General features: G+C 39.3%; 1 protein-coding gene across 5 annotated transcripts in view; it reads left to right on the top strand.

The window, feature by feature from the left end:
- LOC306907606 (protocadherin alpha-C2-like) overlaps nucleotides 1-22,423 on the top strand; it is a gene marked incomplete at its 5' end in the record, with an annotated part of 92,730 nt that overhangs the window by 65,970 nt on the left and 4,337 nt on the right. For 4 of the 5 annotated variants that reach the window (XM_079479820.1, XM_079479821.1, XM_079479818.1 and 1 more), the window contains 2 exons: nucleotides 14,264-14,322; nucleotides 16,818-16,903. In XM_079479820.1, coding sequence (XP_079335946.1) covers nucleotides 14,264-14,322; nucleotides 16,818-16,903 — 145 coding nt within the window. Of the gene's footprint in view, nucleotides 1-8,552; nucleotides 11,550-14,263; nucleotides 14,323-16,817; nucleotides 16,904-22,423 lie in introns of those variants that run through there. The other variant, XM_079479817.1, reaches the window with a different exon arrangement.

Raw genomic sequence — 22,423 nt, 5'->3', positions numbered from 1 at the left:
AGCAAGCTATGTCCCAATGGATGTTTCATTTAAATTAATTCTGTAAACACGACTCAGCAGATTATCATTAGCACAATATCTGCAGTCCAGTGAATCTCTTTCTTTCTCTCTCTGTGTCTGCAGCGGAACCCCCTCAGCAGGGAAGAAAAAATACAGTTGAATTTCGCAGCCTGTAATTTAGAGAAAGGGCTGTTTTATTTCCCTATATAGTAACATCTCTCTCACATGTTGATTTCTTATGTGGTTTGGAAACACTCACTCTTTCCTTTAGTGGATATGATTGTTTTTTCTGATGCTTTATTGGATAGCATGGATGAGCTTGAGAATTTCTTGTTAGCATTTCATGACCTAGTTTAAAGACAGCCATGCTCTCGAGCTGGCATGCTTTCACAATCCCTGAATATTTTAAAATATCTGATTTAGTGGACGAAAAGAGTTAACATTGAGTTAACATTCTCAGTGTCGTAGATTTGCTCAACATTAATTTGTCACAGAAGCGGTACAAATCAAATATTGTATATTTAAATCTTTACGTTTTTTGTGTATTTATTGCACAGAAAATCTCCTAGTTTTGTCTGTAAATAGTGGATTTATATTCAGTTTGAAGACATTCAGAAAGACATTACAAATATGTCATCTGTTTGTATTTAGAATATTATCTCCCCATTGTATTTGGTTGTGCTTTTATATGTCTTTTACAGGTTATACTGTACATAGATTTACACCAATACCACAGTTTCGTGTTGATGTGTTTTGTTGTGCTTTACATTTGGATTGATACAGAACCAGACAGAGCAGAATTCAAATGCCTCTTTGCCAGCTGAGGTTTTCCTTCTCAGCTAATGGATGTTGTGCGTGTGGGAGAGAGAGGGGGATGGGAGAAAGAGATGAGGGATAGAAAACAGGAGGGGAATGGTGGCTGAGTAAAGAGAGATGGAATAAGAGGTGGAGGGAGGAATAGTACAGAGAGAAAGGAAGTGGAGTGGGGGAAGGGCTGGTAATTTTCCGTTCAGGACTGCAACAGCTCACAGTTTGCAGTCTGAGCTCATAGGTCTGACATCATCATTGTCAATCACAGCAAAGCCCCACCCTCTGTTCTAGTTCCGCAAAGGGCAAATGTGTCGACTGACAACACAGGCATGCTGCACACACACAAACAGTGTATTTGTGTGTGATTGTGATAGCATGATATAAAAGATTGAACATTAGGTTTGTGTTGACCAGTATTAGAGTGTCTGAAGTAGAAGGTTGTGTTATATTCTCCTGTACTTTGGCTGGTACAGAAGTGTACAGTGCATTGCATTATTGATTTCATAAGCACATTACTGAAGACGAGAGATATAGCCCAGCCAAGGGCTTTACTTTTCAATATTCTACCGTAGAGATCCACTTAATATGAGGATGGAATTGTCTAATACTGGAAATGCATCCAATATTCATAGGCTATACACTGACTTCTTTATAATATTTTTTGTGAAGAATTCATAATTTAAGGCAGATATTTTAGTATAATTTCTGATTTAAGCTGTAGGGTCAAAAATGGTTATTACATTTAATAGATTTAATGAATATCTACGTGTTAAGTTAAATGTCACTTAATGAATCAGTTCAGGATTAAATGACTTAATTTATATACTCGCTTTTTTATAGACGTCTACTGGGCATATTCTGTTTGTTTTTATTACAACATATTTAGCTAAACGTTGATGTTTATTAGTATGTGTTATATTGGTTAATACATGAAAATGATCAAATATCTTGGTTTTACTTTGCAGCAAACATGCTTCATTTAAAAATTTCGGTTAAAATGTTGGCTTTTTTATTGCAACATAATTGAAGTAAAGATATAGTATACTTTTTGTTTAATATTATTATATTGCAAAGAAAAAGAGGGAAATGTTTACGCCCAAATTTATATAATGGAATGTATACTAGTGGATCATCGACCAGACCAGCCAGTGACACATTTATCACATTTGTGCTTTGTCCTCTGCCCTCCACTTCCTGCCTGAACAAGCAACACATACGCACTGTAGTGATGCTAGGCTAAGATCTTAGCACATTGTGTCTCTCCTTATCCTATTATCTTTAGGTTGTCATGACGACCAGGCTGTGCCAAGACGGCCAATGCTGCATTTTGCCACACCTACTCAGAGAGAAGAGAGGGGGGAGAAAGAAAGAGAAAGTGCGTGTGAAGTCTGTGAGCCAAAAGGGTGTGGTGAGAAGACACGGTAAAATCAGGGAAAAGAAAGACGGCAGAGTCAAAGCGTGTGCAACGGGAAGCAAGTAATTTAATCAGTAAAACAAGTCAGGTTGAGAGAGACAATAAAAACAGGTTTATGAAATCTATCAGAGCCGCTGGCAGTTTAGCCACTGATGAAACATGACAGCAGTTATTAAGTCCTCATTGAGACACACAGAGAGAGAGAGAGGAGACGTGTGAAGAGATGATAGATGGCAGGATGGGCAGTGCCACGAGTAGCTTCAGGGTTTAAGGCTCTAAATTTGTTTTTTTTACAAAGCCCTAAATGTTGTTTTTATTCCTGAATTTATACACCCTCGTGTGTGGGTTTGTGTCCATACAGTGAAAGTCAGTGGGGACCAGTGTTGTTTGTTAAGCAGCATTCTTCAAAATCTGTATTCTGCAGAAGGAAGAAATACAGGTTTGGAATGACATGAGGTTGAATAAATGATGAAAGAACGTTCATTTAGGGGTGAACTATACCTTTAACAGCCGGCTAACATCTCAACAAAATGTGGATGCATCTGGTGAGCTAATGAACATAAACTGTTGTCAATATAGTTGCAAGCTGTAGAAAGATAAAGGGGACAAAATTACTTCTTTTTGTGTTGCTTTAGTACTGAAAACCTTTTAAAATTGTTAAAGGAATAGTTCACCTTCAAAATTAAAATTCTGTAATCATTTACTCACCCTGATGTCATTTTAAACATCTGTAAATGTTTTTCTTCTGTAAAACACAAAAGAAGATATTTTGAAAAACATTTCCAACTAGAAACTATTTAGTCCCCATTGACTTCTATTGTATGAAAACAAGTGCAAGTGAATGGAGATCTACTTTTTTATGTATCAGCTGATGTCTGACCCTATAAACTTCATTGTTGGGATTAAAGGAGAAAAAATGGGGTAGTCTTTTATCTTTACTTTATTTTTCAGCCATTAACACACATTAGCAGTCTTTACAGGCTCCTCACCTGTGACAGCGGAGGACTGCCATGCAGCGTGTGCTGTGCCTGATAGCACTGTTTCTCCTCCACAGGCGGCTGTTTTACATTCAGGCAGGCGTTGCTGAGACAGCAGGGTTTTTCAGGGCCCCATAGGTAGACGGGTTTTGAGTTTAGTAACATCATGGCCTGTTGTCTGCTAGAGAGGTGTAATGGAGGAGAAATTACACACACTTTGGGATCATAGATCTGGGGCTCATGTTGGCTTACAAATGCAGAAAGCGTTCTGTGTGCGTTTAGCTGCTCTGCTGAGAATAGAACAAAGAGTTTTGCATGTTTTATTTATCGTGAGTGCCTGTAATCTCAATTTAAAGTTATGCAGTACCGAAAACGTAACTATTTGTAATGCTTGTCCTGTTATTATAAGTAGTGTAAATATGTTGTTGACAAAGAAGTTTGATTTAATTTGATTTTAATCTTTTTTTTTCAGATTAACAATCTGAACAATCTGTAGTTTTGTAATACTACTAAATACTACTTATGTTGTCCTACAAAGTATATTTTGAATAAATTATTATCTGTAAATATTTTTGATGAAATTATTTATATGAATACGTGTGTGTATGTAGAATATACAGCCACGGGAATAAAATTAAGAGACCATTCCAAATAATGTATTGTGGGCTACCAGTCCAGTGTCCAAATCAAACTTCAATAGTGACATAAAGTCATCCAACAGCAATGTGACATGACAAGACACATGAAAACTGTTATACATATTCAGGTTATCACATAAATAAAATATTTGTATGTATATTACTGTTGTAGGTGGTATTGTTTAAAGTTAATATGAACTAGTTTTCTTTAAAGTATTTGATGTCTAAAAAATGCAGATCATCTTTTTTGTTATTTTCACCTGTTTTCATTTTCTGCATATATGCAAATTGAAATATTGTTAGTAGATAACAGAATGAAACAAAAATGATAATTTCATGATCAAAATGATCAAAACTAAAAATAATGTTGCAGTGGTCTCCTAATTTTTCAGCGACTGTACAATATATAAATATAAATATGCAAATATGTATAGTTGGATTGTTAAAAGTAATTTATACAATATTAACATAGGAAATGAATGGTAGCGAGCAATAGTGAAGACAGAGGCTTTTGATTTCCTTTCATTTGTTGTCATTTCCACAGACATCAATAACAGAGAGAGAGAGAGAGAGAGAGAGATGTGACTGGCAAAAAAATTACATTCTCATGGGCGTGTCTGATGTGTGTTTCATATCTTGCAGTTCTTTTTTACACCCATAGAGGTCTGACTTCACCAGGACTTTGGCAGCCCAGTACATGTTGACTGACATGTTTTTTTAGCTTTCTTTTTTAGTCAACCTCATACTCTTAAAATAAGGTCATGAAATTTAACATCACCAAAACCTTTGGATGTTGCTGGAGGAACAATATTATGACTTGAAAAATATGTCAAATCATTCAATGAAACATGATTATTTTAGTTGTGGTTTATGCTTAGTTCAGTTCTGCTGTTTTCATTTCTCTTTGATATACAACAGCATTAGCAACAACATTAGCCTACATTAACATCCATGTTTTATGAAAATGAACTGTACAGAATTAGAATGTAACATCAGAAGTCTTTTGATGATGTCATCTGCCTCAGCTCAGTGTTAGAGTGATGGTCGGGTGTTTTTTCTCAGTGAAGCCCTGAGCAGTGTGGCAGTGAGGAGGAAAGTGCATTCAAACAGTCAGAGAGATGACACACAGCGACATTTACTCTTACATTACCATAAGAGCTTGACCTGTGTCACAGGTAAATGTGGAGTAATTATTCTTATTTTCTTTTCTGTCAGATGTCTGTTTTGTGGTCCTGCGAAGTTCCACGTGGCATGAGAGCCATTATTACAGTCTAATGGATGTCTTTTTAAAAGGGCAATAACTGGGCTTCAATGAGCCAGCGTTAATATTTCAGAGTCATTTACATAGAGTGATGAGAGGGGGAAATTAATATCCAACCATAGCACTCAGCTAGAGAGACTCATGGACTCAATACAGAGAGATGATCAGATCTTTCGCAACTTTTTCTGACATTGAAAACATACATCTGGGAAATTGTGTCTGGTGTTGTGGGCATGACACAAATTATCAGAGAATGTATTTGTTACGAATATACTGAACCGCCTGTCTATATGTTTCTAAAAATTTGTTGAGTTTAAACATCAGAACAATTTCAGTCTATGAACAAATTTTATATTTAAAAAAGGAGAAATAAAGATTAGTTATGAATGTGACACAAAAAGAACAAGTTTTTGGGAGATGACAAACTTTGTAGGATTTATTTGAATTAAAATCCACGAACATGAAGCAATAATTCCCAATAAATGGAAAAGGGATGCATCTTTATAGAACATAAATAGTTACTTTATTTTCATGTGTCCATTTATCAGACATATGTACCGTTATGGATGTGACAATCCTGAAAATGGCACTACCTGACTGTGAAAAAGAAGGCATTTAAAAAAATAAAACAAATGCATTACAAACTTGAAGAGAGACCTCACATGAGTATTTGAACCACCAAATGTTGATTTCTGTGCTATAAGTAAGGTAAAAACCGTTGGTAAAAACTGTGATCTTTTTCATGGTGCGGTTGACATTTTCATGGAATTGCCCATTTCAATTTTTTTTGTATAATCATCACGATACAACTCGAAGTTACTGTGAGAGGTTGTGTCTGCTCGCTAGACAGACCTGAATAAAAAGGCCAGGTGTTTGCATCCGCATGTGTGCACAAATGGTGAGTTTTCTTTCCTTTTGTGTCTTTCAAATTGTTGCAAACAGGTCTACACATCCCGCAGGGAGCATCTGTAAAATGTCAGAGTTGCGTTGCTTGTGGTCTCCGTCTGGCAATGCTCACATTGTTGGACCCCTCGTTGAGCAAAAAAATTATAAATGCCAGTTTTGTAATGCCAGTGAGACCTAGATGGAATATGATGAAAATGTTGTGTGTATGTATGTAATATAGCCCTAAAGTCCAACTTTCATTTCTAATGGTATATGCTCTTGAGTCTGCATTAAATGATAAATGCTTTAACTGTAGTAAATACAAGATATTTATATACAGTATTTTCTTGTAGCTATATACTGACCTTCATTTATGTGTATTGAAAATTCTGACTATTTTGATTCCTAGTAGTTTAATGTTTCTTATGCCATTCTACTGCATTTTCTTAGTAATAGTTATGAGAATAGCCTGTTTCTTATGGATTACAGATAATCGTTGCTATCTGGGTTTACGGTGTGTTATGATTTTATGCATGTATTGTGTTTCAGCTATTCTGCGCTCATGGATCTGTTCCAATGCATCACGGCAATGGATGAAGATTTTAGGGTGTCTTCAAGTAGATGTTGTTTAAAATCTGGTTACAGTTTATGTGCAGTTGGGTCACAGAGTGCACTCTTGTTGAGGACTATAGGTCTAGCTGTGTTCACGTATTCTTCCCATTTTAAAGACAGATTATTTATAACAATCACATTTACTTGTTTTACTTGTTGTTTGGATTACAAAAATCAAGTTGTTGCTTTTGTTTAATTCTTTATTTTGATTCTTTGTTTTTGTTGTCAAGGTTCTGGGTACCTTTGTGTTTGAGTCTTTGTTGAAAGAGTACTCTTTTTTCTATCGAGTTGAGAATATTAGTACAGTTTTTTGCTCTGCAGGTGTAATTTGCTGTTTTCACAATGTTTTTACTGTACTGTTTGTTTCTTGGTTTGTGGGTGTGCCCCAGATCTCTATCTCTCTTTCTCTCACTTTTTCTTTGGAAAAATCACAGTGCTGACCAGAGCGCGTCGCTGTGTTCTACATTGCCGTGTACAGAGGCGCAAAGGGAGGGCGAGATGCGGGGGAGCGTTTACAGTCCCAGAGGCCGTATGACTCAGTGCGCAGGGTTATTCTAGGTCATATTCTAGTGCCTGCAAAAAAACCTTAAGAATGCTATTAAATCTTAATATTGTGTTCTGATTTATTTTACGTTTTTATCCCACGAATTGTTAAATTGACATCATTCCTGATTGTTTTGCCAGTTATGGTTTCGGTAGGCAGGTGTTAAGGTCCATGAGGCGGTTACACAGAGAACACTCCTGACGCTGATCGCATTAGTCGAAAGATGCGTTAAAATGAAATCGAATCCCTATTTTAATTGGAATTTAATTGGATCAACATGGGCTCAGGTCCTCTTTGGTGCTGTGGCGCGCGCAGTGTGCATGTCAGAATTAATCACGGTTTAATACTGCAAAACACTGAGAAAATGCATAGCCTGGTCACTTCTGCCTGGAGACAGTTTGAGCAGGTGACGGCGGGTGCGCTTGTGTCTTGCTGAGAGAGAATGCCAAATACACTGCCCGGAGTTTATAGCTTTCAATGGATATCTAATAGCCCAAGTGGAGATAAATAGAAACAGTGTCAGCGCAGTTGGCGGTCTGATATGTAGGTACTTTCTCGACCTTGCCTTGATTAATACAAGTTTGATTGGCTCTTGTGAGACCGTTATTTCTCTTGAAGATATAAGCACTGAATGCATGTTTCATTTTTGCATACATATTTTAGGGAATTGCTTGCAAACGTATAAAATAAACGTTTATTAGTATCCATGTTTTTTTTGTAGTACAAAATGTAGTTACTATGAGAACAATCGTGGTATTTTTAGTAAAAATATAGTAAAACGAAACATAATCAATCTCCCCATTTTTTTTAAGTAGGGCTACTAAAAATGTATAGGCTAAGCGTTTTTATCAGTATAGCAAACCTACAGGCATTTTAGGCACTGTGTGGTCTCGGCTAACAGTTGGGAAAATGACTAAATCGCACATAGCCTACAGTAGTGAATATGAATATTTGGCAGACGCTTTTATCCAAAGCGACTTACAAAGAGTTCGGGGGACGGTGTATCGTTTTGTTGGTCCCTTCTGCATCACTGCGTTTATCCTTATTGTGAATAAAATGAAGCACATGCGGGTCCTATGATAAAAGAATGGATTCGCTGTGACGATCCATGTTAGTGACAGGAGGAGGAATGTGCTCAACCTGACGAGCTGTCAATGGTATTGAATAGCTGAATTAAGACTTATAGTGGAAAAACAGCGTTTTATATGTTCACAAAAAATATCAAACGTCAATTTGAAAATATGTATGGTTAGGTTGTGAAAGGTCAATAAGAGAACGTTTTTTGGTCGATTAACAGGTTCATCTAGGCACATCAGTGCGCTTGGAGAGGAGACAATGAAAAGGGCGGTGGCGCTGGATGTTTGATTAAATGCAGCCGTGTTTTCAATCGATATTAATGAGACGGTTTGACAGACAGGGCGTATTCTGAACATCGCATATAACAGATAATTTTCTTCACGTGTATGTGTTTTAATTCTTAGTGGCGTATCGGGTGCGATTGTTGGTGTTTTTGTTGGAAGGTGTAGAATGCAGTGATGTGCGCTCCCATCCCCCGCCTGTACAGCACAGACAGAGAGAGGAAGAGAGAGAGAGAGAGAGAGGCAGCAGCAAGAGGGGAAACAAAAGTCAGCTTCGCGGAGAGGAGGAAAAAGAGCTGGGGCGCAGACTAAAGAAAACATGGATGAAGCAGGAAAACGTTTGTGTAAAAACGCACAAGGAGTGGAGACTTTAGTCATCTTGCACGTCATCTGACCGTTTTTGTTTTTCCTGTCTTAGATGCCGTGTTTGGGAGCTGTTGCGCGGTTTTTAATCCGTCTGTGGATGTTGCCAGTTTGCGATGGCTGTTGCAGGGCGATGTAGCTGCGTAAAAGGGAACGTGCCACTTTGTTTTTTTTTCTTCATTTATTTATTAAGTGGCCTTACAAATGCACAGATTCGCTACACTATTCAGGAGGAGATGGAGAGCGGTACCCCCGTCGGGGATCTCGTTCGGGATCTTGGAGTGGAGCTGAAAAAGCTCTCTGCGCGTCGGATCAGAATCAGCTCCGACAGCGCGAGGCGATACTTCAACATCAACCACAAAACGGGTAAGCTCGTTATAAGTGACCGGATTGACCGCGAAACGCTGTGTGAATTCAGCGGAACATGCACTCTAAGCCTCGACGTGGTGTTAGAGAACCCATATGAGCAGCACAACGTGGATGTTGAGATTCTGGACGCAAATGACAACTCGCCGCTGTTCCCACGAGATGAGTACCAGTTGGAGATCTCTGAGGGCGCACAGCCAGGCGCGCGGTTTTCCATTGAGGGTGCACAGGATTCTGACGACGCCTCAAATTCATTGCGCCATTATCGCCTCACCTCAAACGAACACCTGGCCCTCGACTCAACCAAACCATCTACAGATGGAAAACACGTAGAGTTGGTGCTGAAAAAACCTTTTGACCGTGAGCTCTTGCAGTCGCACCAGTTTCTTATTACAGCTACTGACGGCGGTTCTCCCCCGCGCACGGGCACAGCCAGAATCAACGTGCGAGTTTTGGATACAAATGACAACGTACCAGTGTTCGACAGCTCTGTATACAAAGTGAAACTAAAAGAAAACTCACCTGTTGGCGCGCTTGTGATTAAATTAAATGCTACAGACAGGGATGAGGGCTCCAACGGAGAAGTATATTATTCATTTAGTTCCTACACGCCAGAAAGAGTAAGACAGATGTTTTCTGTAGACACGGAAAGTGGTGAAATTAGAGTAAAAAGCAATGTGGACTATGAGGAAACCTATAGCTATGAGATGTATATACAAGCTGCAGACAGAGGCAACGGGGCGGTTGCTGTGCACTGTAAAGTGGTGGTGGATCTTCTGGATGTGAATGATAACCCTCCTGAAATTGTGTTGTCTTCTCTCTCCAGCCCAGTTCGAGAGGACGCTCGGGCAGACACTGTGGTAGCTTTAATTAGCATAAATGACAAAGACTCTGGTCAAAACAAACAAGTTACTTTAGACATCATTCCCCCTAACCTTCCCTTTAAAATCAAATCCTTTCGAAACCATTATACTATAGTTACCTCTTCCTTTCTGGATAGAGAGACCATTTCTTCCTACAACGTCACGGTTACAGCCACCGATGGTGGTACGCCACCTCTCTCGTCATCCATGACCGTGCGTATGGAAGTGGCGGACGTAAATGACAATCCTCCACGTTTTGATCAGACTTCATACACAGTTTATGTTGTGGAGAACAACGCACCCAGCACAGCCCTTTGCGTCATCAAGGCAACAGATCCTGACGCTGGTGAGAACGCTCGCATCACGTACACTGTCCTAAATGACAACAATCATGGTATTTCTGTGGCATCGTATGTTTCTGTTAAACCTGCAACAGGTGAGGTGTACGCGCTAAGATCCTTTGACTTTGAAAAGCTGCGGGAGTTTCATTTCCAGGTCAAAGCTCAAGACAATGGTGTTCCTCCGTTGAGCCGGGTGGCAACTGTCTACATTTATATCATGGACTCCAATGACCACAGCCCACAGTTTGTTCACCCGGCAGCGAACGGCTCAAACTCCATTCAGACTATTTTGCGTAACGCAGAGGCAGGGGTGCTTGTGACGCGTGTGCTGGCATGGGACTTGGATGCTGGAGAAAATGCCTGGCTTTTGTACAGCCTCCATCACCCTCCTGATCTGGATCTGTTTAAGGTGCACGAGCACACAGGTGAAATCCGCACTACCCGACGGGTGATCGAGGACAATTCCACTGTTTTTGGCCTCAGGGTTCATGTAAGAGACCACGGCTCGCCTCCTCGCTCTGCCTCAACCATGGTCAATGTCGCCATCATGGAACTCCCACCCAAAGTGGCCCCGGACCCAAAACGCATTATCAGGCCTCACGGCACAATGATGTTCTCCAATGTTACTTTGTATCTTATTATTGCCCTTTGTGCCACCACCTTCGTCTTCTTGCTCACTGTCTTTGTGTTGGCTATTGTTCGCTGTCATGCCTACTGCAGCCAGCCAGATGCTTGTTCCTGCTGTAGGTCGAAGAAGAAGACAACAATGAAAAAGACACCCAAAGATGGCAGCGGCGGAGGAGCAGGGAGTGGTGCTGCAGGTGGAGGTGGAGTCCCAGGTGGCGGTGCCGGAGCCATCACAGTTCAGCAACAGGCAGTGCGTAGGGACTTGAAAGTGGAACCTGCCTACATTGAAGTCAGAGGGAACGGCTCTCTGACCAAAACGTACTGCTACAAGACCTGCATGACCGCTACATCAGGAAGCGATACCTTTATGTTCTACAATACGGGCCGTCCAATGAGTGGTACCTGGGGATCAGGGGCTGACCGTTTCTTCACAGGACAGAGTGGCCAGTTTGTACGCAGACTGAGCATGCCAGACGCCACGGCCATACAGGTGTGTGCAGTGCCCACACTCTTCTACCAAACCAATGATGTTACTCATGCATCATTCTGCTAACATTACAGATTATTAGATGCAATGCTCAGTTTGTTCAGTTGTGTTGCCATACAGCTTCAAGCCTTTTTCAGCACTGGAGAGCTCAGGTGTGTCCTAGGGCTCAGTAATAGAAGCCTCTTGTTGGTTTGGAGCATTTTGACTTCTTTTTATCTTTCCCTCATTAATTCACAGCAGAATTTTCAGTGTGAACTGCATAGTGTTTGTGTGTGTGTGTGTGTCTGATGCCTTCGGACACCAGCAGTTTATGTTTTATGCGACTTTCCTGCTGATACCAAATTGCATTTCATCAGCAGTGATTTTAGAGAAAATATGCTCTCTCTCTCTCTCTCTCTCCCTCTTACTCTCTCTCTCTTCACTCCTCAGCCTGCTCTACAGTGTGTTCCTTCAGGACAGCTGGCTTTATATTTAGAGGTGTGAATCTCAACCACACTGCAGTTTCTTTGTACCCACACTTACATCTCTTGAGAGACTGCATGCTGGCCTCCGTTTAGTTACACAACTTCTCACTGCACATCCACTAGAACCATCAGACTAACTGTTATCTCAACACAGGTTAGAATGATTGCTTTCCCTGGTGATGACAGCTTTCTGGAGAGATTAGATTGACTGCTTATAGTGTGCATTTGGGGCAAAATGGCTGGTTAGTGAGCACGATTGTGTTTCATGGATGTTGGATGTTTTGAAATGGCTGTTTGATGGATCCCCATTCAACATCATATTTATATGTATTACCTTAATAAATCACACATTCAGTAGCCTATGGAAAAACATGATGTTTCTGCTGTTAAATGAGTGAATCATGAAAGGTCTGGACACATTCCATGAATTGGAAAATTGTCATAAAAAATGTCATAGTGCAAAAACTGAAAAGGTCATAAAATAAAGCTGTGTTTCATGCAAATCTATCATCATCTTTTTGTGTAAATATACCTCATCCAGTCTGCCAAAAGCACAGACTCTGCCACTCAGTTCATGTTAAGATTGTCAAGTTACAGCTCATTCTCAAAATTCGAACTGATTTATCTTCAGACATCTCTGCAGCAGTTTTAACAGTCTGTCAGTGTGATTCTATGCCCACCCTGTTAGCCGTGCTAAAGATCATCATTACAGGCCGAGTGCTTTCAGATTGTGCTGTTAATCGTGTTTTTGGGGATTACTGGGTATGTAAAAAGAGTGTCTCTGTGTGAGTGCTGTTTGTTTGAAAAGTAATTACCGGCTGATATGAGCGATTCTCATTAAATGTCAGTCATGTTTGTTCTCCGGTGTGATGAAGTGTCAGTGGAGCTCAGTTCAGCTGATTGGGTGCTTGGGTTCGAAAGGGAAAGGAGGAAGGTTTGTGATTGGCTGGTGCAAGGGTGCGAATGCTGTATCTAGGCAAGGTGGGTCCACTCAGAACAAACCTGAGAGAGAGAAAAAAATAAGAAAAAAGTAAGAGCTGCTGGTGAGACGAAAGCGAACTCAACTCATTATCAGCCTCTCCACACATACACTAACAAAGGCTTGTGAGATTAATAAAAAACAGCGTCTCAGTTACTTTACTCTCTGTTATGCTTCTCTACATCTTTGCTGTCCAATATGTGTTACCCACAGGCTAATGTTTGCTACATGTCGGGTTAGTTTTAGAACCTGGCTCTTTGGATGGTCAGCGTTTAGGGCATCATAAATGTAATCCTTACTTTGTCTTGAATATATTCCTGTAGTTCCTGTTTGTTTGTTGTTTCAAGGGTTGTGTTTGTTTATTCAATCTTGTGCTCTCATCTATAATATCTTTAAAGTTTCCTCAAGTTCGCTGGTTCAGAATGATTCATCGTAAGCTACACTTCGGTCTGTTTGTGGAACACTGTAAAAGCATCATCTCTAAAAAACGGTTACATAAATTTGATGCCCACCGGGGCTGTTTTTTATCAAATAAACAGCCTTCTTCCACCAGTTATTTTGACGTTAAAGGTTCTTTATGGAACCTTTCTATTGCAACCTGATTAATGTGATTTAATAGCTGTGCAAAAATATGGTTCTTTTCAAATATTACATTTTATATTACATATTTATTTCAAGTGCAACCTCTGTTGAAATGGTTTATGAGCTACAATATGTTGCTTTATATGTTGCGTGACGGGTGTGTGTGTGTGTGTGTGTGCTGTGAAGGGGAACAGCAGGCTCTGCTGATTACATAGAGAATTGGATTTCACGTTGATGAATGTCTCCAGCAGGAGGTGGAGAGAGAAAACGGAGGTATTAGGAGCACAGATGACATGACTGCAGAATGTTCTAGTGTGGAGTCACTGCTAATGTTTGTGCACAAAAATGTCCATATCATGTCAATCCTATAATATGTGGGATTTCTGCTGTTACATCTTTTACTCTCATTCAAATTGATCTCATGGTCTTCTGGGGTTTAATGACCTTGATTTGGCTCTGTGTTTGTCTGAATGATTGAGCTGTCCACAGGTTTTTGTACATTGAAATCATGATTGATGTGTGTGAAACAGAGAGAGAGAGAGGAGTGCTCACCTCTAAACAATTTTTTTGCAGAACCACAGGCCTGCAGCAATCAAGACCGTACGGCAGCCCTGCGGCATGATTATTTAATGACATGATATTGATCTTTCGAAATGTCTCAATGGTTGACACCATCTTTTTCTCTTTTGCAGCCTAAAGTTCCCAATACAGACTGGAGATATTCAGCATCGCTCAGAGCAGGAATGCAAAGGTAAGCCATAATTGAGTTCATCATCTTCAGTTTGTGTGGAACTTCATTTTAAAGGACTCATATCATTGAAGATCACATTTTCATTGATCTTTGATAAAGAATTTCATTTCACATACTGTAACTTTCAGAATTCCTCAGTCAGATGTTAAACACAAACGATATGATCATGTGCATACATTAGCCCATTCAATACAAGTTAAGCTCATTCTGGTCAATCTGTCCTGACAAGCATTTCCTACAATTCTGTTATCCAACACTTATTATGAATTGCCCAGCTACCAGTTCATCAGAAAAGCTGACCAGGGACGGTTGCTGTGACATTAAACATATTTAAAAAAAATTAACTCTTTAGTAAAAAAATGGCAAAGAACATTCAGACAACAGGCTGGGCGGGACATCCACATATGCCAGGCCTGAGTGTGTGTGTGTATGAGATCTGCATTAGCGGTACACTGATTCCCACATAATTACAGCGGATTTTAATGAGAGCTAATATAGCCGAGCAGATCATTCTCAAGCATTAAATCAGACTGCTGTCTCACAATTTATAGGCTTGGAGAGACTTTAGAAAATGTAATTTCGCAATAATGATGTGTTTGTCTTTGACTTAAAGCAGATAGGTAAGAATTTTATTTGGGGCGTCTTTGAAAGGCCAAGAGTTTTAAACGCATTAATGGTCAAGCATCACTTTTACTCTAACAAACCTCTGACCTTGAGTATTAAACGTTAGCATAAAAATGTCCACCCACCGCATGAGGTTGAAGAAAACCAAGGGTAATATCCTGTAGAAACAGAGGTTTCATTATGTTCAGTTAATGTAAAAACTGACACTGAATAGTCTGTGGTATTTCTCTCCTGAAGGCAGATGAGGGTAATGCTGAAAATGTCACATCACGGATGGGCAATATTTAGATAAGAAAAGAGACTTCTGGGAGGTAATTTGAGCTTTTGGCTGTAAAGCAGAGAAATGATTGGTGAATAGCAAGATTAAGGACAATGATACGCAGGCAGAATGTCAGGGAAAGGAAGTTCAGAGGGAGAGAGAGAGAGAGAGAGAGAGAGAGTGGAAGAGAGGTTCAAACATTAGATGAGGATCATGTATTTTCTCTAGTGTTTCTCATTAATAATTTATTTCTCTTTCTGACTGCTAGCTTCACAGCTCTTTAAAATGGCAGAGAGAGAGATAGAGATGGAGATAGAGAACATGTAATGTATTAGCAGCCTGACCTTGGATTGCAGACATTTTTCATAGAGGGAGGGAGAGAAAGAAAGCTACTAAAATGGTGGTTTACCACCCCACCTCCCTTCTGTTCAGTCCCCTGATATCAATGAGATTCTCTTTGAAAATGTGTATAATAGCTTTTATGAATAGCATAATAAGCGTTGCTAGCATAATTTGATTTGTGGCTATTAGGCCATGTGTTTGATTCGTGGACAGAATAGAATAGAAAAGAATAGAATAGAATAGCTAGATGTATGTATTTATTAATTTACATGTGACCGCATGAATGGTGATCCTGTCCTGTATTTAAATGATAATGCACTGACGGTAAAACTTGAGTCGACAAAAAACTGAGATTGGAGATATAGGTTGAAACTATTGCTTAAATTTTTTTGATGACTCTGGAAGTCTATAAGTCACAATGTGAGTTTTGTTTGAATGTTTTCAGTGGTTTGTCGTTCCTTAACACTAGCTACCGAGAGAACAGGACAGAGATTACTCAGCTAGTGTTTTCTGATGTGGACAAACAGATTTGTATGTATTTGAAGTCAACATGGCGTTGCCACCCATTTTGCTTTTGTGATGCAACCATTATAAGAATACGTGGGATGTGACTTTGAGATAAAAAACAGAATGCACTTTGCATGACGTGGTTAGAGGGAAAGGAAAGCAAGTACGATGTTTTTGTAAAATCCTACAAAAAGAAAAATACATTTTGATGGACGATTACAAGGACAACCATGCTATCATTACAGTGTGTGTGCACATGCGTGCATGTGTGTGTTTGTGTGAGAGAGAGAGATTTCTCTTGGCTGTGAAGTGTTAAGGGCACAGGAATGTAAGATTTAATCTCAGAGGTGGTGTGACTGTGCAGGACAGAAAATTTTAATCCGTAATCTCCAATCCAGTTTTCTGGATTCCGATTCTTGTCGACAGACCTACATTTACACCAGCTCAATCGTTCACCCTAATTTAACTACACACATTTACCAAATAAATCTCTCTTCAACTGCCTATACTGTTAGGTCCAAAACGTTCACACAACTAGTAGAAATTCTAATTTCACATTATTAATTATAACTGTTTTTCTCTTTCTCTTTTTAAAATGATGAATTTCATATTTTTGTGGTGTGTCCCTGTTTGGTGTGTGTACACCTTGAGAAAGTTGTGTGTTGTGCTGGTTAAGTTTATATCAAAGTTTGTTGACTGATAGAAATATGATTGCTCTTTCAGTATAACAATAGTCTCTTCTTTTCTTTGTTTGTGTGTATAGTTCAGTCCACATGGAGGAGTCGTCCGTGATGCAGGGAGCACAAGGAGTAATGGTTCAGAACTGGCCCACAGTCTCCAGTGCTGCCGGTAAGACTTGAGTCCAATAGAAAAAAAAGATTTGAGATGGAACATCAACTCATTTGTTTTTGAGATTTTTCTCAGAAGAAAGAAACACAGTAAAGAAACTTGTTTATCCTTCAGATTTTGGCAAGACATTTCAGCCATGTTTGAAAGCTTGCTCAGATTTGCAAAGATTCCAAAGCCTGCAGACATTCAAAGATCATGGCCTGAACTCAAAAATGTCCTCATTATTGCAACAAACACCCAGAGTTCTGCGCTATGATATTCAAAGTATTTTATATCCCTGTAATTATTCTATATTTGCAACAATTGTTCAATTCATGACTATTTTTTTATTTCTCATAAGGAAATGTAGGATACAGATATGAGACATCCAGTTGATTTACACACATTTTATATGTCATCAAAGACTTTCATAAAACTGTAAGGATTCTAGTTTTGACAGTGAATTGGACGAATAATAGCTGGGTGTTCTGGCATGGCTGTGATGCTGTCTCACACTCACACTGGTATTTTCCCTCAGGACCATCACTCTATAACATTCTCACCCTATCTCGGTCTGGACTCTTTCTGCCCTGTCTCACACTCTTTTCAGCATTCTTTCGCTTGCTTGGTTCGTTTCCCTGCAGTCTCTTCTGCTTTGGCCTCTTTTGCTGATCTACTGCAGTTATGCAGGGATAGATGAAAATGACCTACATGAGGCTTCTTTAGGAACCTAGCTGAGCACTCCAGAGAGTAACTCTGTATAGCACACAGAAATCATCACAGTATTAATGGTACCGGGATCCTCACGTTTCTGCCACATAGAAGTACGCAAATATGTACTGATGACATCACAACACTGCCAACCCACTCTAGAAATACTGCGTTCTGGTAAAAATAAATCATGCCCATGTAATCCAACCCATGTAATAATTGTTTTCGTTAAAGTAAATTTATTTTTTCATTAAAGGGGAAAGTGGAAGGTGTTTTTAACTGCATAGATCCAAGCAAGGTATCATAAAAGTATCCATAGAATTCATGCTCTATTTCCAATTCTTCACATACAACTTTGTGTAAGGAACAGGCTAAATATAATATGATATAATATAATATGTCCCCTTCTCCAACAATATCAAAACGTGTAAATGGATGTAGATTTGAGGTCTAAAGGCAGACATTTTGATCTGTACCTCAGAGAAAGCCATAATTTTAGTTTAGGCTGTATGGATTGTTTTTATCAATCTTCTTTTTGAATCTTGGCAGTAAATCAGCATCTACTTCTTTTAAATCTATTTTTGAATCTACATAAACTACATCACTTTGATGACTGTTTTTTTGGCTTTTTTGGCTCTTTAGACAAAATACGAAACGCTCTCATTCGAAAACTGCTTTGGATTCAAGCTAAATTAATGAATGTTATTAGAAGAAAAGTGGTGGTCAGATATTCTGATTTATGGCCAGTTTGAGAAGTAAACAACACAGGTTTGTGGTGATAAGGTAAATTATTCCTTTGAAATTGCCATTATGAATATTTTTTTAGCACAATGTAAGAAAATTTATTTACAGTCTGACGACAATAATCAAATCACTTTTATTGTACAACAATTTAACTGTAAATTGTTGGATTATATGCGTTTAGTTTAGGTTGCCTGTCTGTGTAATGGAGGAAAGAGTGTCACCGATTTCCTCAGATCTGACCCGATCCAGTGTAAACCCAGTTTATCAGATGAAAGAGGAAATGACACGGTGACAGAGGATGTGAAGGTTATCTGCTCAGAGCAAACCACAGCCAAAGCGCAGAGAGTAGACTCGATTAACAGATGAATGTTTCGTAGGGTCAGGCCAGACTATTTCAACACAAACACGCACGCACAGTGCCTTGCCTTGGAGACGGCTATTCATGTTGATTAATCCCCAGTATTAGATTCTATCTCCACAGTGCCCATTTACTCCCTCTCTTTTTCTTGCACTACAAATAATTGACGGATTGCCTGTCTTTGTGTGAAGGACAGAGTCTGTGTTATTCATCAGAGATGTCCATACACACTCTGCTAACAGTATAAGCATATCACCACTGCGTCAACACAAACATCCAGGCAAACAAAATAAAGATAAAATGCGTTAAGGAAAGAATCAACTAGCACAGGCATAGAATAACAAATGGAGTCATGTACAGTCTTGCGTGTGTGGTCATTCAATATTCATTCGGGCTATTGCAAAGTGTTGTGCTGTGCAAATAAAGTACCAGTTGCACAAATGTGATGAATTGTCGTATTTAATATTTGATGTGACTTTTCAAACAGGGCCAACAGTGGCCTGCTTTAATTAATCTCAAATGCTAAAATGGTCCTACTTCTATAATTATGGAAATATACCATCTGCCACAAAGTTATTTTTTATGACTTCAATAACTAGGGGACTAAAGATTAACTTGTCACATTTGTGAAGCAGATTTTGTGAATCGGTCACAATCTGGTCATGACCCTGTCAAACATTCTGTCTGGCATCACTTCCTGGGTCAAAAGGTCATACGTTGGGACCTGTGAGCAATTAATGCATATTTAATTTCCTAATAAGAACACTGTGAGGGTTATAGATGTCTAAGTTGGAGCCAGACCCTCTTGGAGATGATGATGTGATATTTGGGGTGTTCAGAGTAATGAATGTAATTTAATTTCAAGGATGAAAAGATGAAAGAGAGAGAGCGAGAGAGAAAGGGCAAAGCGGGCACAATTACTTGTGTGATAAAAGTGCAATTTGTTCTAATTAAGTCTGTGTTGATGTCTGCAGCAGTCGAAACTCTGGAAATTTATGAAACAAGTCTCTGTAGATGCTGGTTCTCCCACTTTCACTCTCTATCCCATTCAATATAACAATATAAGTCTCCTTTTCATTCTTTCACTTCTATATCTCACATTTAACCTGATCTGTGAGGTTGGAAAGGCTGCTCAGATCAGAATAAAAAACTTTTGTGTCCTCATTTTGAACACAAAATCATAAATTAATGAGAATGTGGAGGCTGATAACATGAAATATGACATGCTCTCAGGCTTCCGAAATTACATTTATGTAGCTACTATTTAAGTATTTATATGTAAGAATCTTACTGTGATTTGAAAGATGTGACGCCATACATTATTGATATCAAAACGTGCCATAATATATGAATGTTTAGAAAATATATTAAATTAGAGCTTAAAAGAGGTGAGGTCAGATAATGATGTCAGTTGTTTTAGCAGAAATTATACATTTTCGTGATTTAAATCTGTCTAAAGTGATGCTGAGTTATTATGGGTTGGTGGAGGGGTGTTTGTGTTGTATTAAGCTGTGGCTCTGCATTTTTATGAGCTTCATTTTAGCACTGCTGTGCAAAACACTGGAGAAGCCAACGCCTCTCTCTCTCTCCCTGCCTTTCTCTCTGTATATATATCTGTATCTGACAGATGGGCAAAGCTTCTAGTGCCCAAATCAACAGAATTACTTTAATGCCATGAAAATCTCTCACATCTTCTGTATCTCTCTCCTCTTTTGTATATGTATGTTGTTTTTCTCGCTCAATGTGGCAAAGCGTTAGTCGCAGTGTTTGAGGGATAATCAGTGTATCAGAGGCAGACGGTAGGTAGACAGCAGCCTGAGGGAAAGAGGGATTGAGTAAGTGACAATGAGAAGAAAAGGGTGACCGAAGGGAGTGAAAGAGAAAACAGAGAGATAGAGAGAGGGGAGGGGCTGTGACTGCCTCTGTTGCTAGGGGAGAGAAGCATTTGACCATCAGAGAGAGAGAGAGTGGTCTGTATTAGTTTCCATCAGTGTCTGTGCCACAGCCTGATTTCACTGGAGGAGGCAGTTGCCACGGCAACCATTCATACCACGAACAGGGTGCTGAAAATGCAGAGGGAGAGAGAAAGGAGTGATGCAAAATGGCGAGAGAAAAACAGGAGGGGTGTGGCCTGACGATAGTTTGCAGAACAAAATGTAAAATGAATAGAACTGTGACTATGAAGGTGTTCAGTGAACTAGGGGCCGATGCTTAAGAACATTTGGTTAAATAGGAACAGTCTATACTGCAGAGGTCTTTCTTCATCATTGAATGAGAATAAGTAAGAGCTGTAGAGAGGGGTGGGTGGATGAATGAATAACGGGATGAGTGTGACCTAGCTGCCTGTTTAAAGATCACCTCTGCAGGTGGGCAGCCCACAGGCTCTTAGTTCAGCAGCAATGCCATATGGCGAACAGAAATGCTTGCCCACATTTCAACACACAAACACATTTTCAGAAAAAACACATTTTTTGTAGCTAGTCATGGGTTATATTCCCAAGCTAGGGTCATTTATTGTTATACTGGACTGTTTGGTTTTGAGTGCATAGAAGGATGCTTTGATTTAACATATATGAGTTTACTAGCATTCACAGCCTTCAAGTTTCCTTGCATCAGTAACACAGACACTCTTATCTAACATAAAAACGTCAACAATGCAACACTCATCACTTTAATAACTGTTCAAAGGATGTTTCTAACTAGCTATAGAGTTTTCACAACCTAGCTGAATTTTCCAGAACATGTGTTGTTGAGATTGAGTATGTACAGAATGTATTATTCTGCACAACATCTCTTCATCTCTAAGCCTAAAAAAAACCTTCCATGTTCAAATTTTTCTACTCTTGACAGCATTATTCTCACAACAAGCACTATTCTCATTCGACAGCACGACACTGACATACACACACAAGCTCATCTTGGCAAGCTCATCAAGGATCCTGTGTGTACCATCTGCCACATATTTTATCAGGATTACTAGAGCCTGACTCACCATGGTGTTGCACACCCATCCACACACACACACACACACACACACACACACACACACACGAGATATTCAACCTGATATATTCATATGCACAGACAATCAGTTCCACATGCACATATACACATTGCACTCATACACATTCCTATTAGTCACACACACAATTCATGTACGTTGCATACTACATAATTCACGAATAGACAGTAGAGAAACTACAGGTGTGATTTGTAGTATAAATTCAATTCTGTAATTTTCAGACTATAGACAGTATATGAAACTGCCATTTACTGCACTCTATGCAGCAGGAGCATTAACACAAGTCTTTTGTTACACACACACTTTGAAAAGCACTGAGTGATGTGATTTCACAAACAAACCCATAATTCTTCGCCTCTGCAGTGCTGCTCAGAAATCTGCTTCTTCAGGAGTTTAGAGTCAGAGCTTTAAAACTACCTTTCCTTCATCACATTATTTTCATCACCTAATTTTCCTCACCTCATCTTTGTTGAATCATCTTCCTCCTCTAATCTTCCTCAGATCTTCCTCACATCATCTTGCTCACCTCATCCTATGTAAGACTGCACTGCCCAGAGAGACTGAGAGAGAAGGAATGAAAGAAAAGTGTGGGAGGGGGTCAGAAGGCCTGTGTTGTTTCTTCGATACGAAAATTTAGATTTTCTCCACATCATTTTTTATGAGCTGAATGTTGAACTGTCCATACTGTTCATACCCTCATCATGTA

The sequence above is a fragment of the Barbatula barbatula genome (genome assembly GCF_947034865.1).
Source record: "Barbatula barbatula genome assembly, chromosome: 18".
Classification (NCBI taxonomy): domain Eukaryota; kingdom Metazoa; phylum Chordata; class Actinopteri; order Cypriniformes; family Nemacheilidae; genus Barbatula; species Barbatula barbatula.
The sequence above is the reverse complement of the archived record's forward strand: the minus strand, read 5'-3'. Positions and strand labels throughout refer to the sequence as shown.